This window comes from Copidosoma floridanum, unplaced genomic scaffold (assembly GCF_036245765.1).
Source record: "Copidosoma floridanum isolate Cflo_tuat_1 unplaced genomic scaffold, Cflo_Japanese_pri ptg000029l, whole genome shotgun sequence".
NCBI lineage: Eukaryota > Metazoa > Arthropoda > Insecta > Hymenoptera > Encyrtidae > Copidosoma > Copidosoma floridanum.
Genome location: NW_028321906.1, coordinates 4,833,758 through 4,852,527, shown reverse-complemented (window position 1 = coordinate 4,852,527; position 18,770 = coordinate 4,833,758). Strand labels below are relative to the sequence as shown.

The 18,770-nt window shown below is 36.6% G+C and overlaps 2 protein-coding genes across 2 annotated transcripts; one reads left to right on the top strand and one right to left on the bottom strand.

Annotated features, from left to right (window-relative positions):
- Positions 1-5,476: 5,476 nt before the first annotated feature.
- LOC106644725 (uncharacterized) lies at positions 5,477-8,735 on the bottom strand. The gene is made up of 6 exons (XM_014360370.3): positions 8,521-8,735; positions 8,011-8,283; positions 7,356-7,646; positions 6,475-6,811; positions 6,041-6,394; positions 5,477-5,958 (listed from the first exon to the last, which is right to left on the bottom strand). The coding sequence occupies exons 1-6, from the start codon at positions 8,623-8,625 to the stop codon at positions 5,663-5,665; spliced, it is 1,656 nt and encodes a 551-aa protein (XP_014215856.2). The 5' UTR covers positions 8,626-8,735; the 3' UTR covers positions 5,477-5,662.
- Positions 8,736-11,267: 2,532 nt separating this feature from the next.
- Fdh (alcohol dehydrogenase class-3 Fdh) lies at positions 11,268-13,597 on the top strand. Its single transcript, XM_014360364.3, has 7 exons — positions 11,268-11,392; positions 11,716-11,959; positions 12,166-12,386; positions 12,473-12,689; positions 12,769-12,899; positions 12,964-13,238; positions 13,324-13,597. The coding sequence occupies exons 1-7, from the start codon at positions 11,345-11,347 to the stop codon at positions 13,346-13,348; spliced, it is 1,161 nt and encodes a 386-aa protein (XP_014215850.2). The 5' UTR covers positions 11,268-11,344; the 3' UTR covers positions 13,349-13,597.
- Positions 13,598-18,770: the final 5,173 nt, after the last annotated feature.

Sequence of the window (18,770 nt, the reverse complement as noted above, 5' to 3'; positions counted from 1 at the left end):
ATTGGCCGTTACTATGTTGTTGGCTTTCAATGCAGCCGTACACAATCGATTTAGAGTCGCTAGACGATTATGTTGTATACGTACTTAATATGGCACAGTCAGCTTTTTATGTTCGTGATTTCTTATACATTTTTTTTTTTCTTATTTTTTTCATACACTTATTTATCTATGCACAGTTGATTCACCATATTTTCACATAAAAAACTACTTATTAAATAGTGCGTCGTAAATATAAATTTCAGAAAATAAAATGTTGTAATAACTCTGCTACTCCATGTTTTTCAGGTGACGGGCATAATTACAAACTACGGCATTGACTTCTCCGTTTGGACAGAAAATTTCAATGTCTTCTTGTATTTGTCAATAGCACTATCGGAATACTATTTCATCGTACTTAACAATAAGGCGGTCTCTAATATCAAATTTTTGTATAGTATTTTGTTCTCTTTCCTCGAATAATTTAAACGAGCTTAAAATGTCTTTTCCAAATATAGGTGCGCAGAATTACGGAAAATTTCGCGCTCAATTGGATGTCAATAGACGATTACAATGAAAAAGCTATTATGTTGAAAAATGCAGACTCAGGATTGTTTTTGTTGAAAGTTTTGTCTTGTAGTTATAAAAAAAAAAAATTACCACGTATACAATAATGTAACCCTAATTATTGATGCCTTGATTTTATTTTTCAGGCCTCTTAGCAGGATGTTTTATACTATGTTGTGTAGCAACATTGACACCAGTATTTTTAGACCTAATTATACCTTTGGAAGAGTCTCGAGCAAAAATGTTTATTATCAAAATCAAGTTTATCGCCGATCCAAACAAATACTACTTCGAGTATTACTTTGCAAGTTTGACGCTCATGATTATCGCTACCTTCACGATTTTAACTATTTTTTTCAGTTTTTTGAACATTTTAAAATCAGTTGTTGGACAACTTCATATAGTAAAGTAGGACATGAATGATTTGCTACATTTACTGTTCGTCGGACAACTATTTTTTCTAACTCTTGAATAATGTTATAAAAATCTTTTATAGATACCGAATACACTTGGCCTCAACGGAATTGGCGAATAAAGATTTGGAAGCGTACAATACGATTACTTCTGCTATTAAATTACATCATCATTGTTTAGAGTTGAGTATGCATATGCTGTAAATGTAAGTGTGTAATTCAAATTCCTTCAACCCTCATAAAAACTAACCTTCAGTAAAATGTGCCTTTGTGTGACGACATTCACCAAATACGGGCTATAATATATGTATAGAGATACCTAGTTCGACATACTTATAATTCGTTTGTTAATTTTTCGTAAATAATTGGTTTATCACATCTAAATTTAACGAATATTTGCTTCAAACGTAATGACTTGATAAGCTATACAGCTAATATTATTTAAAAAATGCACTGATAATTTTTCTTCAATTTTTGCTCTATCGACCAGTAAGTTTGCATCATGGTCTGGTAGACATAAGAAAAATGAGGTAATAGGGAGATGAGGTACCTACATATTTTCAAGGCTGCGGCGCTGTGTGCCTTCGATATTTAAGCGGAAATAATTTTACTCGATAAGTTGGTAATAATTATTTTTTAAAATTAGCAGAAAATAAAAAAATGATTACAGTTTTTAATGTCTAGATTTGAGACAAGTCATAAGACTTATTATTCATAATTGTCTATCACAAGTTATTATTAAAACTTTTTAATCCTTATTATTAGTTACTTTTTTTTTTGTTCACGAGTTTGAACGGTACAATCGTGCCTCAAAGATTATTATTTTTTTATTATTTTTTTCCATCTGATATAAAATATAAGACAACAAGAATGATCTACTATTAACAATTATTAATAGCTATTAGTTTTTGATAAATCTTAAAAGTCAAGTGTTAAATAGTGATAATTAACCATAGCAGTTCTTTCTAGTTACCACTTTTTTCGATGTTTATATAATGACATGACGAAAAAAAATGTGATAAAAAATAATCACTAGTAACAACACTCACTAAACTTTATTATAGTCTCAAATCTGGACTTTATTAAATTTTATTATTAGTTATTATTTTTCTTTCGTTACTTAATCAGAAAAAAAATTTCTGCTTGGATATAAAATAAAATTAGAGATGTATCAGTAATTAAAAGTAATTGTTTTATTCTGTCAGGAAAATTTTTTGCATAAATATAACGAACCCCTAAAATTATTTTAAAAATCTGAACTTTTTTTTTTTTATTAAATACAAAAAACCAGTAACAGTACCAAATAACAACGGAACTGTCGTCCAACCGGTACTTTTTAAATTGCCATTCTTGTAATATTTGCATAATCTTTGGTAAACACAAGTATGAATCATTTCGATTTTTTAGCTATAGAATGGTACATTTAGAGTAGGTCAAACGATTAAAAGTTTGAAAAACAAATCATTGATTTTAAACATAATAAAAAGACTTATAGACACCTTTGAAGAAACGTTTAACCTGTTGTTTGCCATAACGATCACCTTTCTGTCAGTGTTTCTCAGCATCATGCCGATCTGTGTAAGTTCTAACAATTTTTGTACTCTATAAAATTATGTATAGGTACAACAATATATAGTTATTTTTTGACATTGTAGATCCTCGAAAGTAACAGCTTTTTTGAATTAATCAGACAAGGTGCGTTTTTAGTGGCCGTAGTAGCCGCTTTGTTTGCTATAAATTGGCCAGGACAACTCCTCGAAGACGAAAGCAATGATTTGTTTAGATCACTGTAACCATATTTTATATTCTGCCGTTAAAAATCTTTCTAGACGTAAATTATTCCAGGTACTTTATCCAAACGTTGATTTTCTCAGTTACATGGGCGAATGGTATCGATTATCAAAAAAATCCAAAACTTTACTACTAATTATGATGTATCGATGCATGAAGCCTTCCGTCTTTACTGCAGGGAAATTATGCTTTTTGAACTACATTACTTATGGGATGGCAAGTATAACCATGACATATACATTCATGTAATTTAACGTCTACTACCTCTAGTAATTCCTCATATATTTGTTCATTTTTTCGTTTCCAGATAATGAAAACAGCTTTCTCGTACATGACTTTTTTACGTTCTGTAAGGCAGTAATTCGATATCATATATTATGCAATCGTAATTTAATCATATATATTTCGCAATTTTACAGTTTTGCATGTACTTAAGACAAGACTGTATATTAAAAAAAATATATATATATATTGTAAAACACTTTACAGTACTATATTTTATTTAGGAATACGTTTTGATTTATATTAATCGATTAGTACTGAATTTCGTAAAAAATTATGAATATATTTGTCATTACAGTAAAAAAGTACCATTTAACAAAAATAAAAGATCAAGTAAGTTTGACGTAATAATATTCGAATTGTTTATTAATCTTTGTAGTCTTTTGTAAGTGGCTGTAAGAATTACATTCTTGAAATAAAAATGAAGTTATATAGCCTTAAAAAGTAACGAAGGTCAATAATATCTGATGTAATAGTCAAATTTCCTATCCATTTCGGCGCAGCATATCATTTGTATATTGGACTCGCACTCATTTATCTCAAATCACTTATTTATTTAGCAAGTTTATACGCAAAACTAGATTACACATACATACCAACGTTCATCACAGTTAAAAAATTATTTGTTTGCGATAACCTTTGGATAATATTATGACACATCTTTCACGCGACATCATTTGCATGAAACCTATGTAAGATATCTTTTTACACATAATATAATAATATCAGCGAAACCGGCTGTGTCCGTTGTCACCTCACTGTTTTTTTAAGATTTTATGTACTAATGGGATATTATGTATGGCACACAACACCAAGAGCAGTCCGCGGATAATTAAAGTTTTCTACCTTATGGATAACGTTGATTTTATTTAATCTATTATATGTTATATCTATTATATGTATAATAGATCTATATTATATCTATTATAACATTATTTATTAAATAACTAGCTACTTCATAGGAAAGTAAGAGTTGCTGCACATTGTTTTGATATTTTAAATTATAAATTACACTTGATAATATTGATAGAGAATTCATGGTGGGGAACACGAAAAATCAGATTTGAGTGGTGTTATTCGTATCATAAAATTTTTCAGCACAATTTTTCGAAAAAATAAGAGCTGCCAGACATGATTGAATCTACACAGGGTTTTCGGCTTTGCCTCGGGGTTTCAAATGCCTGTGATCTGCGAAACTTTCTTCATTTGTCCTCCCTATGGATGAGTGATGTAAGTACTATGTGGTGTTGAAATAAAAAAAAAAAAAATAAAAAAAACTCGCAGAAAAACTTCTATTAACTCTCAATTTGAAGTAGTAAAAATTTCAACAAGATTTTCACTGGCGAAATAGTGAAAAATTAGAATTGTTCATTCGCACCCAATCGTTATAAATTTCAATTTTAATTATTTATCAGCAATGCAATGAACGATTTTGATCCAAAAGAAGATAATATTACAACCTATACACATTATTTCAAATGGTATAAACAATAAGTTAATCAATTAATTTAAATATAGTGAAACGTTAACTTGGTAGAAATAGTGAATATTCACTAGTTCAAATACGTTATGAGTATAAAACTTTGAAATAGTGAAATCGACTGTTTCACTGTTTAAGTAGTGTACATGCACCATTTAAAAAAAAGTTGTACCCTTTTCACTATTTGAAATTTATGAGCAGAGATTCAAAATTCACCAAGAAACTACCATTACAGATCTATTATTATCGTAATGCTTTTTGAAATTTTTCATAAATCCCATTTAAACTAATATGGGGTTTGAAAAATGACAATAGAGCCGGGCCCAAAAGTTTCCCACTATTTTGAACCCTATACCTATCAAATATAATATAGCGAACAAATTCCGAACGTTAAAATTCGAAAATCTTATTGCACGCGTCAAAATATCGGGATTTTTTTGTGCTATGACCTATGTGAGAAATGTATGTATAATAATTTATCAGCTATTTCCGTCACTGGTATAAATAATTTAAATACTTATTTCTCACTTTCACACTCCTATTTATTCATCAACTATTTAAATATTCGATTCACACGTTTATATATACCTACAATAGAGGTCTCTGAGAGAAAAAAAAATTCTATTTCTGGAATATTGCAATCACATAATTATATATTATCCGAAACGTTTAAGACAACGGATCTCTCATACATAATTGCCAGAAAAAACCTTTGAAAGTTTGAGACAAAGTTAATAATTTACAATAATAATCAGAGTTAAAAAAAGAGTTGAGTAGGTTTATTTACAATAAATTATATTCATAAAAAAAAAAAAAAATTCATAACAGAACGATCGTCCGCAGTGACCAGACCAAAGAAGACATCGATTTATTATACATACACGGGATTATATAAAATATCCCTCAGCCACAAATCAACATGAAAAAAAGCCGCTGCATCATATTGTTGTTAAAATATTACAATGAAAAAAAAAAAAAAACCAAGACATGGACCATTAAATTGTCCCAGATGCACAATAACAAGCGATTAAAATTCTTCTAAAAATCAACTAGTACTTGCTAAAAACACCATATTCGTGACTTTCCGCGTAAAACAGGTATAATATATCTCATTACCATAAAACTCATGAAAAACTCGCTCGATGAAAACAGTTTATTTCCTCAAAGCCGCGAAACCGGGCTTGGACACGTTGCTGGTCGAGGAGACGCCGCTGCCGTTGAAACGACCCGACGGTGGCTTGATGAACGACGCCCGCCCCGCACCGTTGCTCGACGCACTGGACGCGCCAGCGGTCACTGACAAGGTTCGACGTCCCAGCCGCGGGTTGCCCACTTGGCTCTTGTTTTCCCGCGGAAGCCCCACACGGTCCGCCAACTGCACCGGACTGGCCAACCGAGCAAGTTTGCTGGCGACCGGCACCTTCGCTCGTGTGGCCCTCGAACCCTGGACTGAAATTTCATTCACCGCTACACGCCTGGGTACAATAAAAAAAAAAAAAAAAGAACCCCATCCGTTCTACAAAAATCTCACCCATTCCCGGGGTCCCAGGGGCCTCCGTATGGTCCTTGACGCGCCTCCCGAGAGGCGGAAGCGGTGGGGCCGTCGTTTTGCCAGGAACTGTCCTCCGCTGAGCCAAGGACGCGCGCGGCCATAAGCCCGGAGTGGAGCTCGGTCCTCTCGATACTCCGGTGCTCGGGATACGTACCGTTGGTCTGGGGATCGAGCGCTGCTGCGGCTTTTTGGGCAAGAGACTACTCGCCAGCCCCGACGAAGAGCTGCTCGGAATACCCCGGCCGCTGGTGAAACTGTCACTGCTCGACGGTGGGCTGATGCAGTTGTTGCCCGTCAACGAGCAACTGCTCCTGGTCCGGTTGAACAGCTCGTCTGCCCGGCGGAGGGGGAGAGATGGAAAAGCTACATGACTTTGGATATGACAATACGTGTGGTGGAAATATTGGGCGCACCTTGGCCGAAGGTCGAGTTGGCGGGTATCTTGTCCTTGAGGAGCTCGACGGCGCTGCCCAGGATCCCGTGGGCCTTGAGCACGCAGTCGGCGAGATCGGCGTCCCCGTCGTTGCTCTGCACCGTCACCTGGCCAAACGAGTCCTCGGCGAGCCGTCGCATGGGCGAGTTCGAGACGCGGTTCACCTGCGGCCTCGGCTCCTCCGCGACCTCCTCGCCACCTGCGCTGATCTGCAGCTCGTACGTGCTCTGGCGCTGGAGCTTCGGCTGATGCACCTCCCTTGCGCACTCGGCACCCATGCTCTGTCTCCTCCTCCTTGCGTGGTCCTCGCTCGGGTTCTGAAGCATTATTGTCACATTTTGGCCTTGTCGACTTGTGCGCGAGCAAACTATACTTCAATGATGCACTTATTGGCTTCTTTAAATTCAAGCGAGATGTTATAAACAACAATGGTATAGTTTTCATCTCCGGGGCTGTATATGAGGTAGCCGCGGTGCGATGGCGGTTATGTGGCGAATCCTATATTTTTCCTATCCGAGGGCACATACCGAGAGAAAAAAAATAATGAAAATTATACACTGTTCCATAGAATGGCAATTGCCGTCTAGGGACTTTTTACTTGATTGGCCAACCTAATTTTTATACCAATATTCCGGACAGTAATTTCTATCGTACAAACAGTAAAAATCACTGGTAATTCCAACAACAAAAATTACTGCTCTAAACAGTAAAAAGTCTCTAGAGACAACCGAACACTACCAGATGACCATTCTAGCACAGTAATTTTTACCATTTTTTTTTTCTCTCAATGCACCAGCCTCTCAAAAACTCCCAGGGTAGGAAAAAAAAAAAAAAAAAAGAAAGAAAAAAACATGCTCTTGCCGTATCGTTAACCCCAGGCTGCTTGTAAAAATCGGTGTTGCTTCGAAGGAGGCCACCTCCTCTGGCGTCGTTGTCGGGGTCCTGGAGGGTCGAGATGCTCTGGCGCCTGTGACGAGCGGCTCCACCCACGGCGGCCACCTTGAACTCGTTCGTGTCGACCTCGCCCTTGGCGTCGATGACCTTGACCACCCGGTAGAGCACGTCCTGGATCGCTTGCATCGACTCCTTGGACATGTCGGGCAGGAGGCTGCTGCCCGTCTCCTCAACCACTCGGTTCTGGTGGCTGCTGTCCTGCGTACAATTACGTCGTCTCATTTGTGTCTCTCTCGATTCGTACCGAGACAAGCGTATACCCCGGCTGCTGAGCACCAGATGTATGATTAATAATCACCTGATATTTTGGCGTGGTGTTCACCTAATATTCACCATTAATTTTCCCATGATCACCACCCGATATGGATGTAACCAGTAGGTGATTGTATCATGTGGATATCAGTAAACTCTGTTCAGTATAAAAGCTTCGATCAAAGCTCGTCCGATACTCACCTGATTATATATATACATCACCAATTGTGAAAATCTGGTGTATCATATCATATGCAAAAATGTCAGGCGATTATATCAGCAGGGACTGTACAATTATTGTGGACTCAACTGCCATGGGCCCGGTTCCCGTGATGCTCCAGAAGGAGCCGGTGTTCGGGTCGACGTTGTCCTGGCAGGCGCAGCTCACATCGCTCATGTCCAGGACGGCGGCCATCCTCGAGGAGCCGCACTCCACGGTGATCTTGACGCTCCCGGCGGGCTCCTCACCACCGGCCGGCTCCTCTGCTCCCGAGCGATCGACCTTCTTCTTCAACTCCCGCAGTTTGAATCCCACTGCCTGCAGCAGGACGATTATGGTCGGCAGGTCGGGCTTCCTAGGCACCTACGCGTGTACACGGAAGTTGTTCGATCAACGGTAGTTTTGTTTAATTGTCTACACATACATACATATACATCACCGCGCTTTTTGGATTATGTGATTTTACTCACTCATTTTTTTTCGACGTACACTTACTTAATTGTTTTTGTCTGTCGTTAGTTAATTTTGAGCCATTGGAATAAAGTTATATCATCACATTTTTGACGAAAATTGGATTGAAAAAGAAAGAAAAACACTTACATCTTCCCTCGTGTTTCCGTATTGCCACTTGAGGGCCCAGTGATGGAAGTACATGCGAAGGGCCGAGAGTTTGGCTAGCGAGAGCTGCGACGACGATCTCTTCATCGTGTCGTGAGTTAATTATTTGAGGATTTGGCAAAAAGAAAATCCAACTTTAATGTATTTCACAAAAGCACTCGTTTTTCCTCAAAAAGAACAACGCACGTGCAATATTATAAATAATAATAATTTCACACGCTTATCAACTACACTTTTTTTTTATTTATATATATATATTCAAGTGTTTTTGACCTTTGTTGAGGTATTAACACTATAGACTACAATGTAATGTAAAATGTTCTTCATTTGATATGATACAACTCTCGTGGTGTAGCTTCAATATAACAATATGTGTACCTACTTGCGTTTGCGTCCCTTCAAAGTTTCGCCCCACTCCCCCTCCTCTGGTATACGTTTTTGACTTTCGATTATCTTATTGTTGATGTTTACGTTTTGTAAGTACACGTAGACTAGCTCCTGTTTTCGGTAGAGTAAACACTTGAATAAGTATACATATTATATGGATCATTCCGTGAAGCCTATGTTTTTAAAAAATTCGGATTTAATTATTTCTATTTATAATTACGTTATGTTTAGCTTTTTTTTTAAAAAACTATTTTTTCCCACATACGTTTTTGAAAATCAGTTTGCACAACTTTTTGTTTTGCGTGTCCGCAAGATGAAAAAAAAACGGACCAAAAAATTTTATAACAGCAATGCAAAGCATTAACAAGTTACGGCCAGGGCTGCAATTTAATACTTATTGCTCCCTATATATTTTTCTTTATATACATTTTATTTAATGCATAGTTATGATGTGAAAAAGTACGTGTGAATAAAGCAAGTAATTGATAGACTGTTTTTTTTTTTGCAATATTCTATATTCAGGTATAGAATTAACTCTATAGATATAGATTAGGAGAATATTGTTGCTTTTTAAATCAAAAGAAAAAAAAAAAGAAAAATGTAGTATGTAAATTTTGTCATTAAATGGTAATTATGTATTAATGTGAATAACTGTAATTTTCAACTATATTTATTTGATACAATTTTGTTGCATTTGTTTGAATGAAGAGTTCAGCCGGCAGTTTTTTTTTTTCATCACGGTCGTCAGCCCAATTGTAGAAATGCATTATCAATAATCTTGGATGAGTATATATTGTAGATAAAGATTTAAGATATGAGCAGTGTGTGGAAAGATCATTTCCCCCCTTTATTAAATCTAAAAACTGCCGCAACTTTGGTTTCAGGTATAAATTGTCGTAAAAAAATTAACTAGCTAAGTTGTGGCTGGTTTTGGGTCCATTTTTTTTTAAGGTTGATTTTCGTGTAGAAGATAAGTTCTAATCTTGCCGCAAATTTGCAATTGTTGAAAACAACTTTTTATTCTATTCGTCGGTCTAGGTTGGGGCTGGTTTAAAAAATCGATCACATGGCACTACTTTAATTAGCACATAACTCTTCACCAAAATAAAATATAGCAAAAATATTTAGGATCTCTCTAAATTGTGCAATTTCTAAATACTGGTGATTGTTGCGGCTGGTTTAAATTTTTAAGGTGATTCTTAACGATGGTGCCGTATCAAAGCGACACGGGACCCTGTGGTTTTCTAATTTTCGATTAGCGTATTATTTGCAACATAAAATATGTTGTACTGGCACTTGACTATTATATCATTGCATTTACATACAAATAAACAAGCTAATAAAGTCAGAGTAAGAGTTATAAAAAAATTTTTTTTGACGCAAGGTTTTGAAAATGGCATGTACGCTCCTACTCAAGCAGACGTTGCCGGCGATTTCTGCATGTACCTATATATATAATATACAATCGTCGAGCGTCGTCTGCCGCACAAATGTAACCCCTTCACTTTTGTTTTTATTATCCGATGTATCTCTTATCAGTCAGTGAAATAGTTAAATAATTGTAATCGTACAAAATAGTGATGCCACCTAAATATCCTGCCCGCTGTACGAGCGGGAAAATGAAAGGAAAATTTGTCAAAAAGAAAGTACAATTAAGGCTAGATAAAATATTGGCATCGGTGGCCAAAACACGAGCTCTACAAGCTGCAGCTTGTGTAAGTATTTTTATTTTCAACAAATATTAATCATAAAATAATTTTACTGATTGTCTTATTGCCATATTAGTAAGTGAGTCATTTTAAATTTGCGCGCGCGATCCGAGCGTCTGCTCGTTTACACGGCAGACATTTCGCTCTCGCTGATCAATAACTGATTATGTTTACGATTAAATATCGTATACTATTTCCCTGATTAGCCCAAACTTTTGTTATATTATTAGAAAGCTGAAAAGTTCTTCTTTCACTGCAAACTTTTTCTATTACGATCTTAAGTCTACTTCACGAGATATTACATGATATCGTAGTATGGAAAATTAACCTACATAAGAATACATGTTGAAAGTGCATTTTTTGACTGACTTGTTTTCGAAAATTTGCCTGATAAAGGGACTTGAAATTTTAAGAGAAGATGCCTTATAACTTTAATAACAATCCCTCCAAGTTTCCCTGTAAGTTCAAGTAAATGGGTTAGGTGAAGAACCACCTTAACCATCCTCAGGCCTCAGCCCTTGGTCTGTTAAGATCCTTAGATCTTTAGCCTATGGAACCAACGGAACGCACCTCCCGAAAGTGCTTCCAACGCTAAGCTGAACAAACCTACATTAGTACCAATAATAATAAATAAAAGCCGCATCGATCCGTTAGCGATTTGGTACTTGAGCTAATTTCTCACGCCACTTATTTATTTCTAAGTGGATTCAATGTCAATTAAAACTTCTCTTGACATGGCGACGGATACTGCTGGCAAGGTAATTCAACATGATTTTTTCTACTATTTGTCGGACAAAAGATTTTTGTATTTGTCACGACATTTTTGACGTTAATTATTGAGACACAAGTTAAATTATAATTTTTTTGCCAACGTTGCAGTGAAGGGTGTACTTATTCAGATTTACTGCAATTTAAACTAGCCACAAAAAACTTTGTGTAAATAATTTACACTTGTCTTTCTTGTGCCAACAAATCGTGCAAACAATTCTTGCTACATTGCGATGAAACTAAAGATTTTTTACCCTAAAATATTTAAGTATACCGATAGTCAATCTTAAAGTTAATCCACTATTTTATTCAGGTTATCAAGTGTAAGGCTGCTGTCGCCTGGCAAGCAAAGCAGCCTCTGTCCCTGGAAGAAATTGAAGTTGCTCCACCAAAAGCTCATGAAGTCAGAATAAAGATTTATTCTTTTGCCTTGTGCCATACTGATGTCTATACCCTTAATGGCTTAGATCCCGAAGGAAATTTTCCATGCGTATTGGGACACGAGGGTGCTGGTGTGGTTGAAAGCATTGGTCCTGAAGTCACAGAGTTTAAGCCAGGTGAGAGCAGGTTTTTTAATTGGAGTCACACGATTAACGATCCGATTTCATTAATATTCCGTGACAGGATGTAATAGGCATGAATTACTATTTGAACTGTTAATACTTATGTTTGACAATTTAGAATGTAATAAACAATTGTTTAATGAATCTCTATTGATACCTGTGTACAAAAACAGGGTTTACATAATTTCTATTCTCTGCAGGAGATCACGTCGTTCCCTTATATATTCCACAATGTGGTGATTGCAAATTTTGTAAATCTCCCAAAACCAATCTTTGCAGTAAGATACGGACGACTCAAGGAAAAGGTGAAATGCCTGATGGTACTTCACGTTTTACCTGCAACGGTAAAAAGCTTTATCACTTCATGGGCTGCTCTGTATTTTCTGAATACACCGTTGTTGCTGATATATCTCTTGCAAAGGTACTGTAACTTTTAACCAGCAAATCTTAAAAAAATAAATCAAGTATGAAAGTAACTCTTTAACCTTATGTTTTTACTACTAATAGGTAGATCCAGCTGCTCCTTTTGATAAAATTTGTTTATTGGGTTGTGGTGTGTCAACTGGATATGGAGCTGCTTTAAATACTGCTAAAGTAGAACCTGGAAGTAGTTGTGCTATCTGGGGATTGGGAGCTGTTGGCTTGGCTGTTGCCTTTGGATGTAAAACTGCCGGGGCCTCCCGCATTATCGGCATAGACGTGAATACATCCAAGTTTGAAAAAGGTGTGAACAAACGTTTTTGTGATTTGCATATCATTAACGTATGTTTTATACACATATATTTTATTATTATTTTTTTTAGCTAAGGAGTTTGGATGCACTGAGTTCATCAACCCAAAGGATTATGATGTACCAATCCAGGAAAAATTGATTGAATTGACTGATGGTGGTCTCGATTATACTTTCGAATGCGTAGGAAATGTGCAAACAATGGTATGTTTGTTACAGATAAATTGGTGATTGGTTAAAAAATTATTAATCCAAATGTTTTATTTAGCGAGCGGCGCTGGAATCATGTCACAAAGGATGGGGTACATCTGTTATTGTCGGTGTTGCTGCTGCAGGTCAAGAAATCAGCACACGCCCATTCCAATTGGTCACTGGTCGCGTGTGGAAAGGAACTGCTTTTGGAGGATGGAAGTCCAAAGACAGCGTTCCTAAGCTAGTTGATGATTACATGAACAAGAAACTGATGTTGGATAATTATGTTACGCACACTTTATCTTTCGATAAAATCAATGAAGGTCTTGAACTTTTACACTCCGGAAACTGGTAAGTTGATACTTTTATCAAACTTGAAGTATCAATCAGGCTATTCATTCTCATTTATGCACCAATAAATATCTTCTGTTTTCAGTTTGAGAGTAGTTTTGAATTTTTAAGCGACTGGTCAACAAATATTTTTATACTTGATAGTCTCTACTGTTTTATCTCATCAAAGATTGAATTCAACAAATGAAATATATGTCTTGCATGATGAAGCTGTTTTATAATTATATAACGATTGTTATGAAATACATTGATATAAGTTTTGATAACTTTTTATCTTGTGAGAACTCACTCATGTCGATATTCAGTAAAATATAAAAAAAAACATGAATAAACAAGAAAATATATATTTTCTACAACGAGTTTTATTTGTTTTTTTAATAAAAATCCTTACAGACACAAGGTCATTTTGTACATTCGGGTGCAGATAATCATAAAATAACCCCTCTAGCCTATTACATTACAACGCCACACACCAATGACACCATGCAAACTTGCCTAACATGTAAATATAAACTAAAATGTACACTTACCTGTCCACGAGTTCTGCTTTTCTTCCACTGACTCTTGCTCCTCCTTTCCCTTTTAAAAGCTTCTTCAATTCTGAAACTTTTAAGCTCCCATAATATTCTTTCTTGTCTTCCTTATTCATTTCAAAATTTCAAATATTGCGCTTTACCACTACACTTTAATTTCCTATGTACATACAACACTGAAAAGTAATGTTGTGTGAGTGAGACGGCCATGACAGCCGCGACGTACCCTGGCGCCATCTGATTCAAGCTTGACGGTAAAATCGGGTAAAAGAGCCTCATAGATGTTAACCATAACTATTTTTGTTATTTATAAAGTTGCTATTATAGTACAGCAATACTATGTGATCTATAGTAATAATAATAATGATAAATATAACAATGAAATTATTATTATTACAATAATAATAATAATAATAATAATAATAATAAAACTTAATATGATTACTATTATTAATTACTGAAACGACAAAATATTGTAACTACTCGCATGGAATTCTCAATTTTTTAATTTTTGGTCTTGAAATAAGGATTTGTCATTATAATATTCCGAAAAATTCAATCCCAAAAATAATTAAACCAAAAAATTGTGTATAACAAGACTATTATTTTGTTAATTACGAAATGATACGCAAATTTGGCTCGACAATTAAAAACACCACTTAGTCAAAATTTTTGTTATTTACTTACGAGGCTTGATGAAGTTATTCTAAAACAATAATCTAGTTCTTTTGATCTTTAAGTATATTACTTCCTATACAAACAAATATATCAGTTTTTCTGCAGCATACCAGCGTTAGACATTTTCTGCTTGTACGGCAGTAATTATGTGAATACAAAATAAAAAGTTTACATTGTTTATGCTGTTGGCGGCAAGTTTACAGTTTATCTTTTACCCGAAAGTATAAATATATAAGAGGTCGATATTCAGGTAAAAGATAAGTTATAAACCAGCCTCCACTTCTATCGTCGATATAAAATAAAAATTTAACGTTGTTTGTGATGTTTGCGGCAAGTTTTCAATACATCTTCTACCTAAATGTTGATCTTTTATATATTTGTACTTTCGGGTAAAAGATAAATGGTAAACTTGCCGCCAATAGTGCAAACGAAATCATCTTTTTATTTTACATCTATGTAAATTGTTGCGGCTGGTTTATAATTTATTGTTTGGCTCTAGGGCCAAAAATGCCTAAAACTCTCGTTGAGAATTTTAGGGCTACTTTTTAGTTCAAAAATCCGCAACGCTAGACGGCGCTGATCAAATAAATTGTTACTAATACTTACAGAAGAGCCATTTTATTAATTATAAACCAGCCGCAACTAATTTTGTAGATATAAAACAAAAAGATAACTTTGATTGTACTGTTTGCGGCAAGTTAACAATTTATCTTTTTTCCGAAAATCTACCTCCAAAAGTGTAAATATGTAGGAGGTCGATCACTCAAAAGTGCGCAGCACAATGGTATTTTTGAAAAATGTATACTTTCATAAATAGGTACTACTTGATGTGATAACTGTTTTTTGAAACACGGCTAAAATATAAAATAATAAATAGGCCTCACCACGTGATCTAGACATATTTTAAGAAAAAACGTGAAATTTGTTAATCCAAGTAAAAATAAAAGTTTTTACGCCTAAGAAAATATATTTATATTGTTACCTACGAGGTTGTATCAAAGTTATTGTTGATTCTGTCAATTTCAAGTAATATTTTTATACTTTGGTGTAAAATATTTTGCCTTTACTCAAAAAAACCCAATTTGTAGCGATTAATTTAAAACTTATGTGTGTTTTATAACCACACTTGTTTTCTTGGATGACAAATGGATTGATTGTACGTTTGTATATTAAAGCATATATATTTTTGTTATCAGTACAACAGTCACTGTACCAAATTATACGAAAAATTAAATAGCACAGCATGAAATTTTTATCAGATGTGAAACAAAAACCAAAATCATAAGTAAAGTGGTGTAAAATTTATTTTAAAAAAATATATACATGTATAAATATTAGACTGTTACAGGAAACATATTCATGACAAACTGTATCGATTGTAGAACTTAATTGGTTTTAAAATTTTGCAAAGACTACTTGTGTTACTAATGATGTACATCATTTTGGAGCAAAAAACAAATTGCACCAAATCTTACATGTAACGACATACTTTTCAAAGAGTCTTACAATACAATTCAATTATATGACATAGAAAATCACATATTCTGTTTTACAAAAAAAAATATATACATATATTAAGTACATCGATCTGTACCGATTTAGTTCTCTTATATTTACATACTATACAAGTCACGCACAACGGGTAAAACATAAAATGTCCATTTTTGGCAACGTGGTCAACAACATTGGGAGACCACTGCCTTGAAAATATCAAAAAAAATCGGATGCTGGGTCGACATTAAATCTACAAAATCCGGCTTATTGATAATATTCTTCGCATTAGTCGCGATAAACCGAAGAGCCCTGTGCCTCAACCTGTTGACGCCGTGTCTATCCGCGAGGACCATGTACTCGACAACGTTGTCGGCGCTCACTTTTTTCACGAGTTTGTCCACACACATCTTTTTCAGCTGCTCGATCTGGTACTTGTCCGCCGCGTACAAAAGGTCAACGGCCACGTCACCCAAACCCTTGACCTCCCCGGTGTACATGAACCGCAGCATTTCCAGCAGAGTTTTGTACTCAATGTCATCGACGTGGATGGTGCTCGTCTTCTGCTCCACCATCAAAGTGCGGAACATGCTGGCGAACACCGGACTCTTCACCGCCAGGACGCACCGGTGGGCGTACATCATTTTACCACCAGCCACGACAACCACGTCGCTGAACTGCTCGTTGTCCAGGAGCATCTTGTAGTCGTCGAACGCCTTGGCTTTTTGCCGCAACAGAGCGTACTTCTTCGGGTGTTCGTCCAACTCCTCCCAGTCCCTTCCCGAATCGTCGTCCTCCTCGACATCCGTCGTCAGATAAACGTCGACCTTGTGGAACCAAAACTCCACCATGAACACCTGTGGCCCGGCCCTCGTGTCGAAGCAATCGCACTCCAGCATCGTGGACTCGCTCGACCATTCGGTCCGTGAGAATTGGAAGCTCCGCGTGCCCGTGTTGTTGAAGAACCGCACTTCCACGTCGCCCTCGATTTTTTCCTCGTTTTTCAAATTACAATGTAATATCTGGTCGTATTCCGTTTTTTCGGAAGACTGTGCAAACGGGAACGATTGGGTGGTCAGTTGGAACTGCCACTTGTAGCCCAGACAAGGGTCCTTGAACACTGGTGACACTACTCTCCCGTTTTGGCTGATGTCGCTCAGGAATACCGTCCACCGGTAGTGCTTCAGTTTCTGACTGATCACGCCGGACGTGCAATCGGTGTCCAAGTTGAATGATGCCATTTTTTTTCTTGTATTAAAATCGCACTGCACAACCAGTCCTTGGTCAACTGTTTGTTTTGGTATTCTTTGACTGATGCCTTTGCGATGATTTTCAAAAAGTGAATATTTGAGGTGATACTCGTTGAACAGATAACTATTCTTTGACACTAACTTATTGTGGAGAACATAAGCTACGACTGATGCCTTTGCAATGATTTTCAACGTACAACTATAACGAAGTGAAAATGGATATTTATCATCGTTCATTTAGTTGGTCGTTAATAGCCAAGTCGGTCTTGGGATTGGTCAGCTACCTGATAAGCGCTTAATGAATTTGGCCCCGGGGCCTTTCTTTTAGACCTCCACGTGCGCTTTCGCTATGAGGTGGCGTATAGTCATATTATGGTCATAAGCTTGCACATTGGTAAAACTCTAGTTTATATTAATTCATTTTTCCATAAATACTTTGTAGTGTTTCCTACAAGTAACCAGACCAATCTTTCGTCGACTACTCCATCAGTTGTACCAAGTTTTGCTAAAACAATTGACCAATAAAGGCCGTTAGATTCAATATTCTTGCGAAAAGTTTGAAATATTGGTGAATACAAGATATTCAAAGATAGGCGCATTGGGCTGTTTGCATCGTATGTGCATTTATCAGTATAGCCATGAAGAAAGTTGTCGATGAACGCATAGAAAGTCGAGAAGCGAATTCGGACTAACAGTTGACGTCATTTTTCGCATGAATTTTGTACGCCACCTCATAGCGAAAGCGCACGTGGAGGTCTAAAAGAAAGGCCCCGGGGCCAAATTCATTAAGCGCTTATCAGGTAGCTGACCAATCCCAAGACCGACTTGGCTATTAACGACCAACTAAATGAACGATGATAAATATCCATTTTCACTTCGTTATAGTTGTACGTTGAAAATCATTGCAAAGGCATCAGTCGTAGCTTATGTTCTCCACAATAAGTTAGTGTCAAAGAATAGTTATCTGTTCAACGAGTATCACCTCAAATATTCACTTTTTGAAAATCATCGCAAAGGCATCAGTCAAAGAATACCAAAACAAACAGTTGACCAAGGACTGGTTGTGCAGTGCGATTTTAATACAAGAAAGAAAATGGCATCATTCAACTTGGACACCGATTGCACGTCCGGCGTGATCAGTCAGAAACTGAAGCACTACCGGTGGACGGTATTCCTGAGCGACATCAGCCAAAACGGGAGAGTAGTGTCACCAGTGTTCAAGGACCCTTGTCTGGGCTACAAGTGGCAGTTCCAACTGACCACCCAATCGTTCCCGTTTGCACAGTCTTCCGAAAAAACGGAATACGACCAGATATTACATTGTAATTTGAAAAACGAGGAAAAAATCGAGGGCGACGTGGAAGTGCGGTTCTTCAACAACACGGGCACGCGGAGCTTCCAATTCTCACGGACCGAATGGTCGAGCGAGTCCACGATGCTGGAGTGCGATTGCTTCGACACGAGGGCCGGGCCACAGGTGTTCATGGTGGAGTTTTGGTTCCACAAGGTCGACGTTTATCTGACGACGGATGTCGAGGAGGACGACGATTCGGGAAGGGACTGGGAGGAGTTGGACGAAC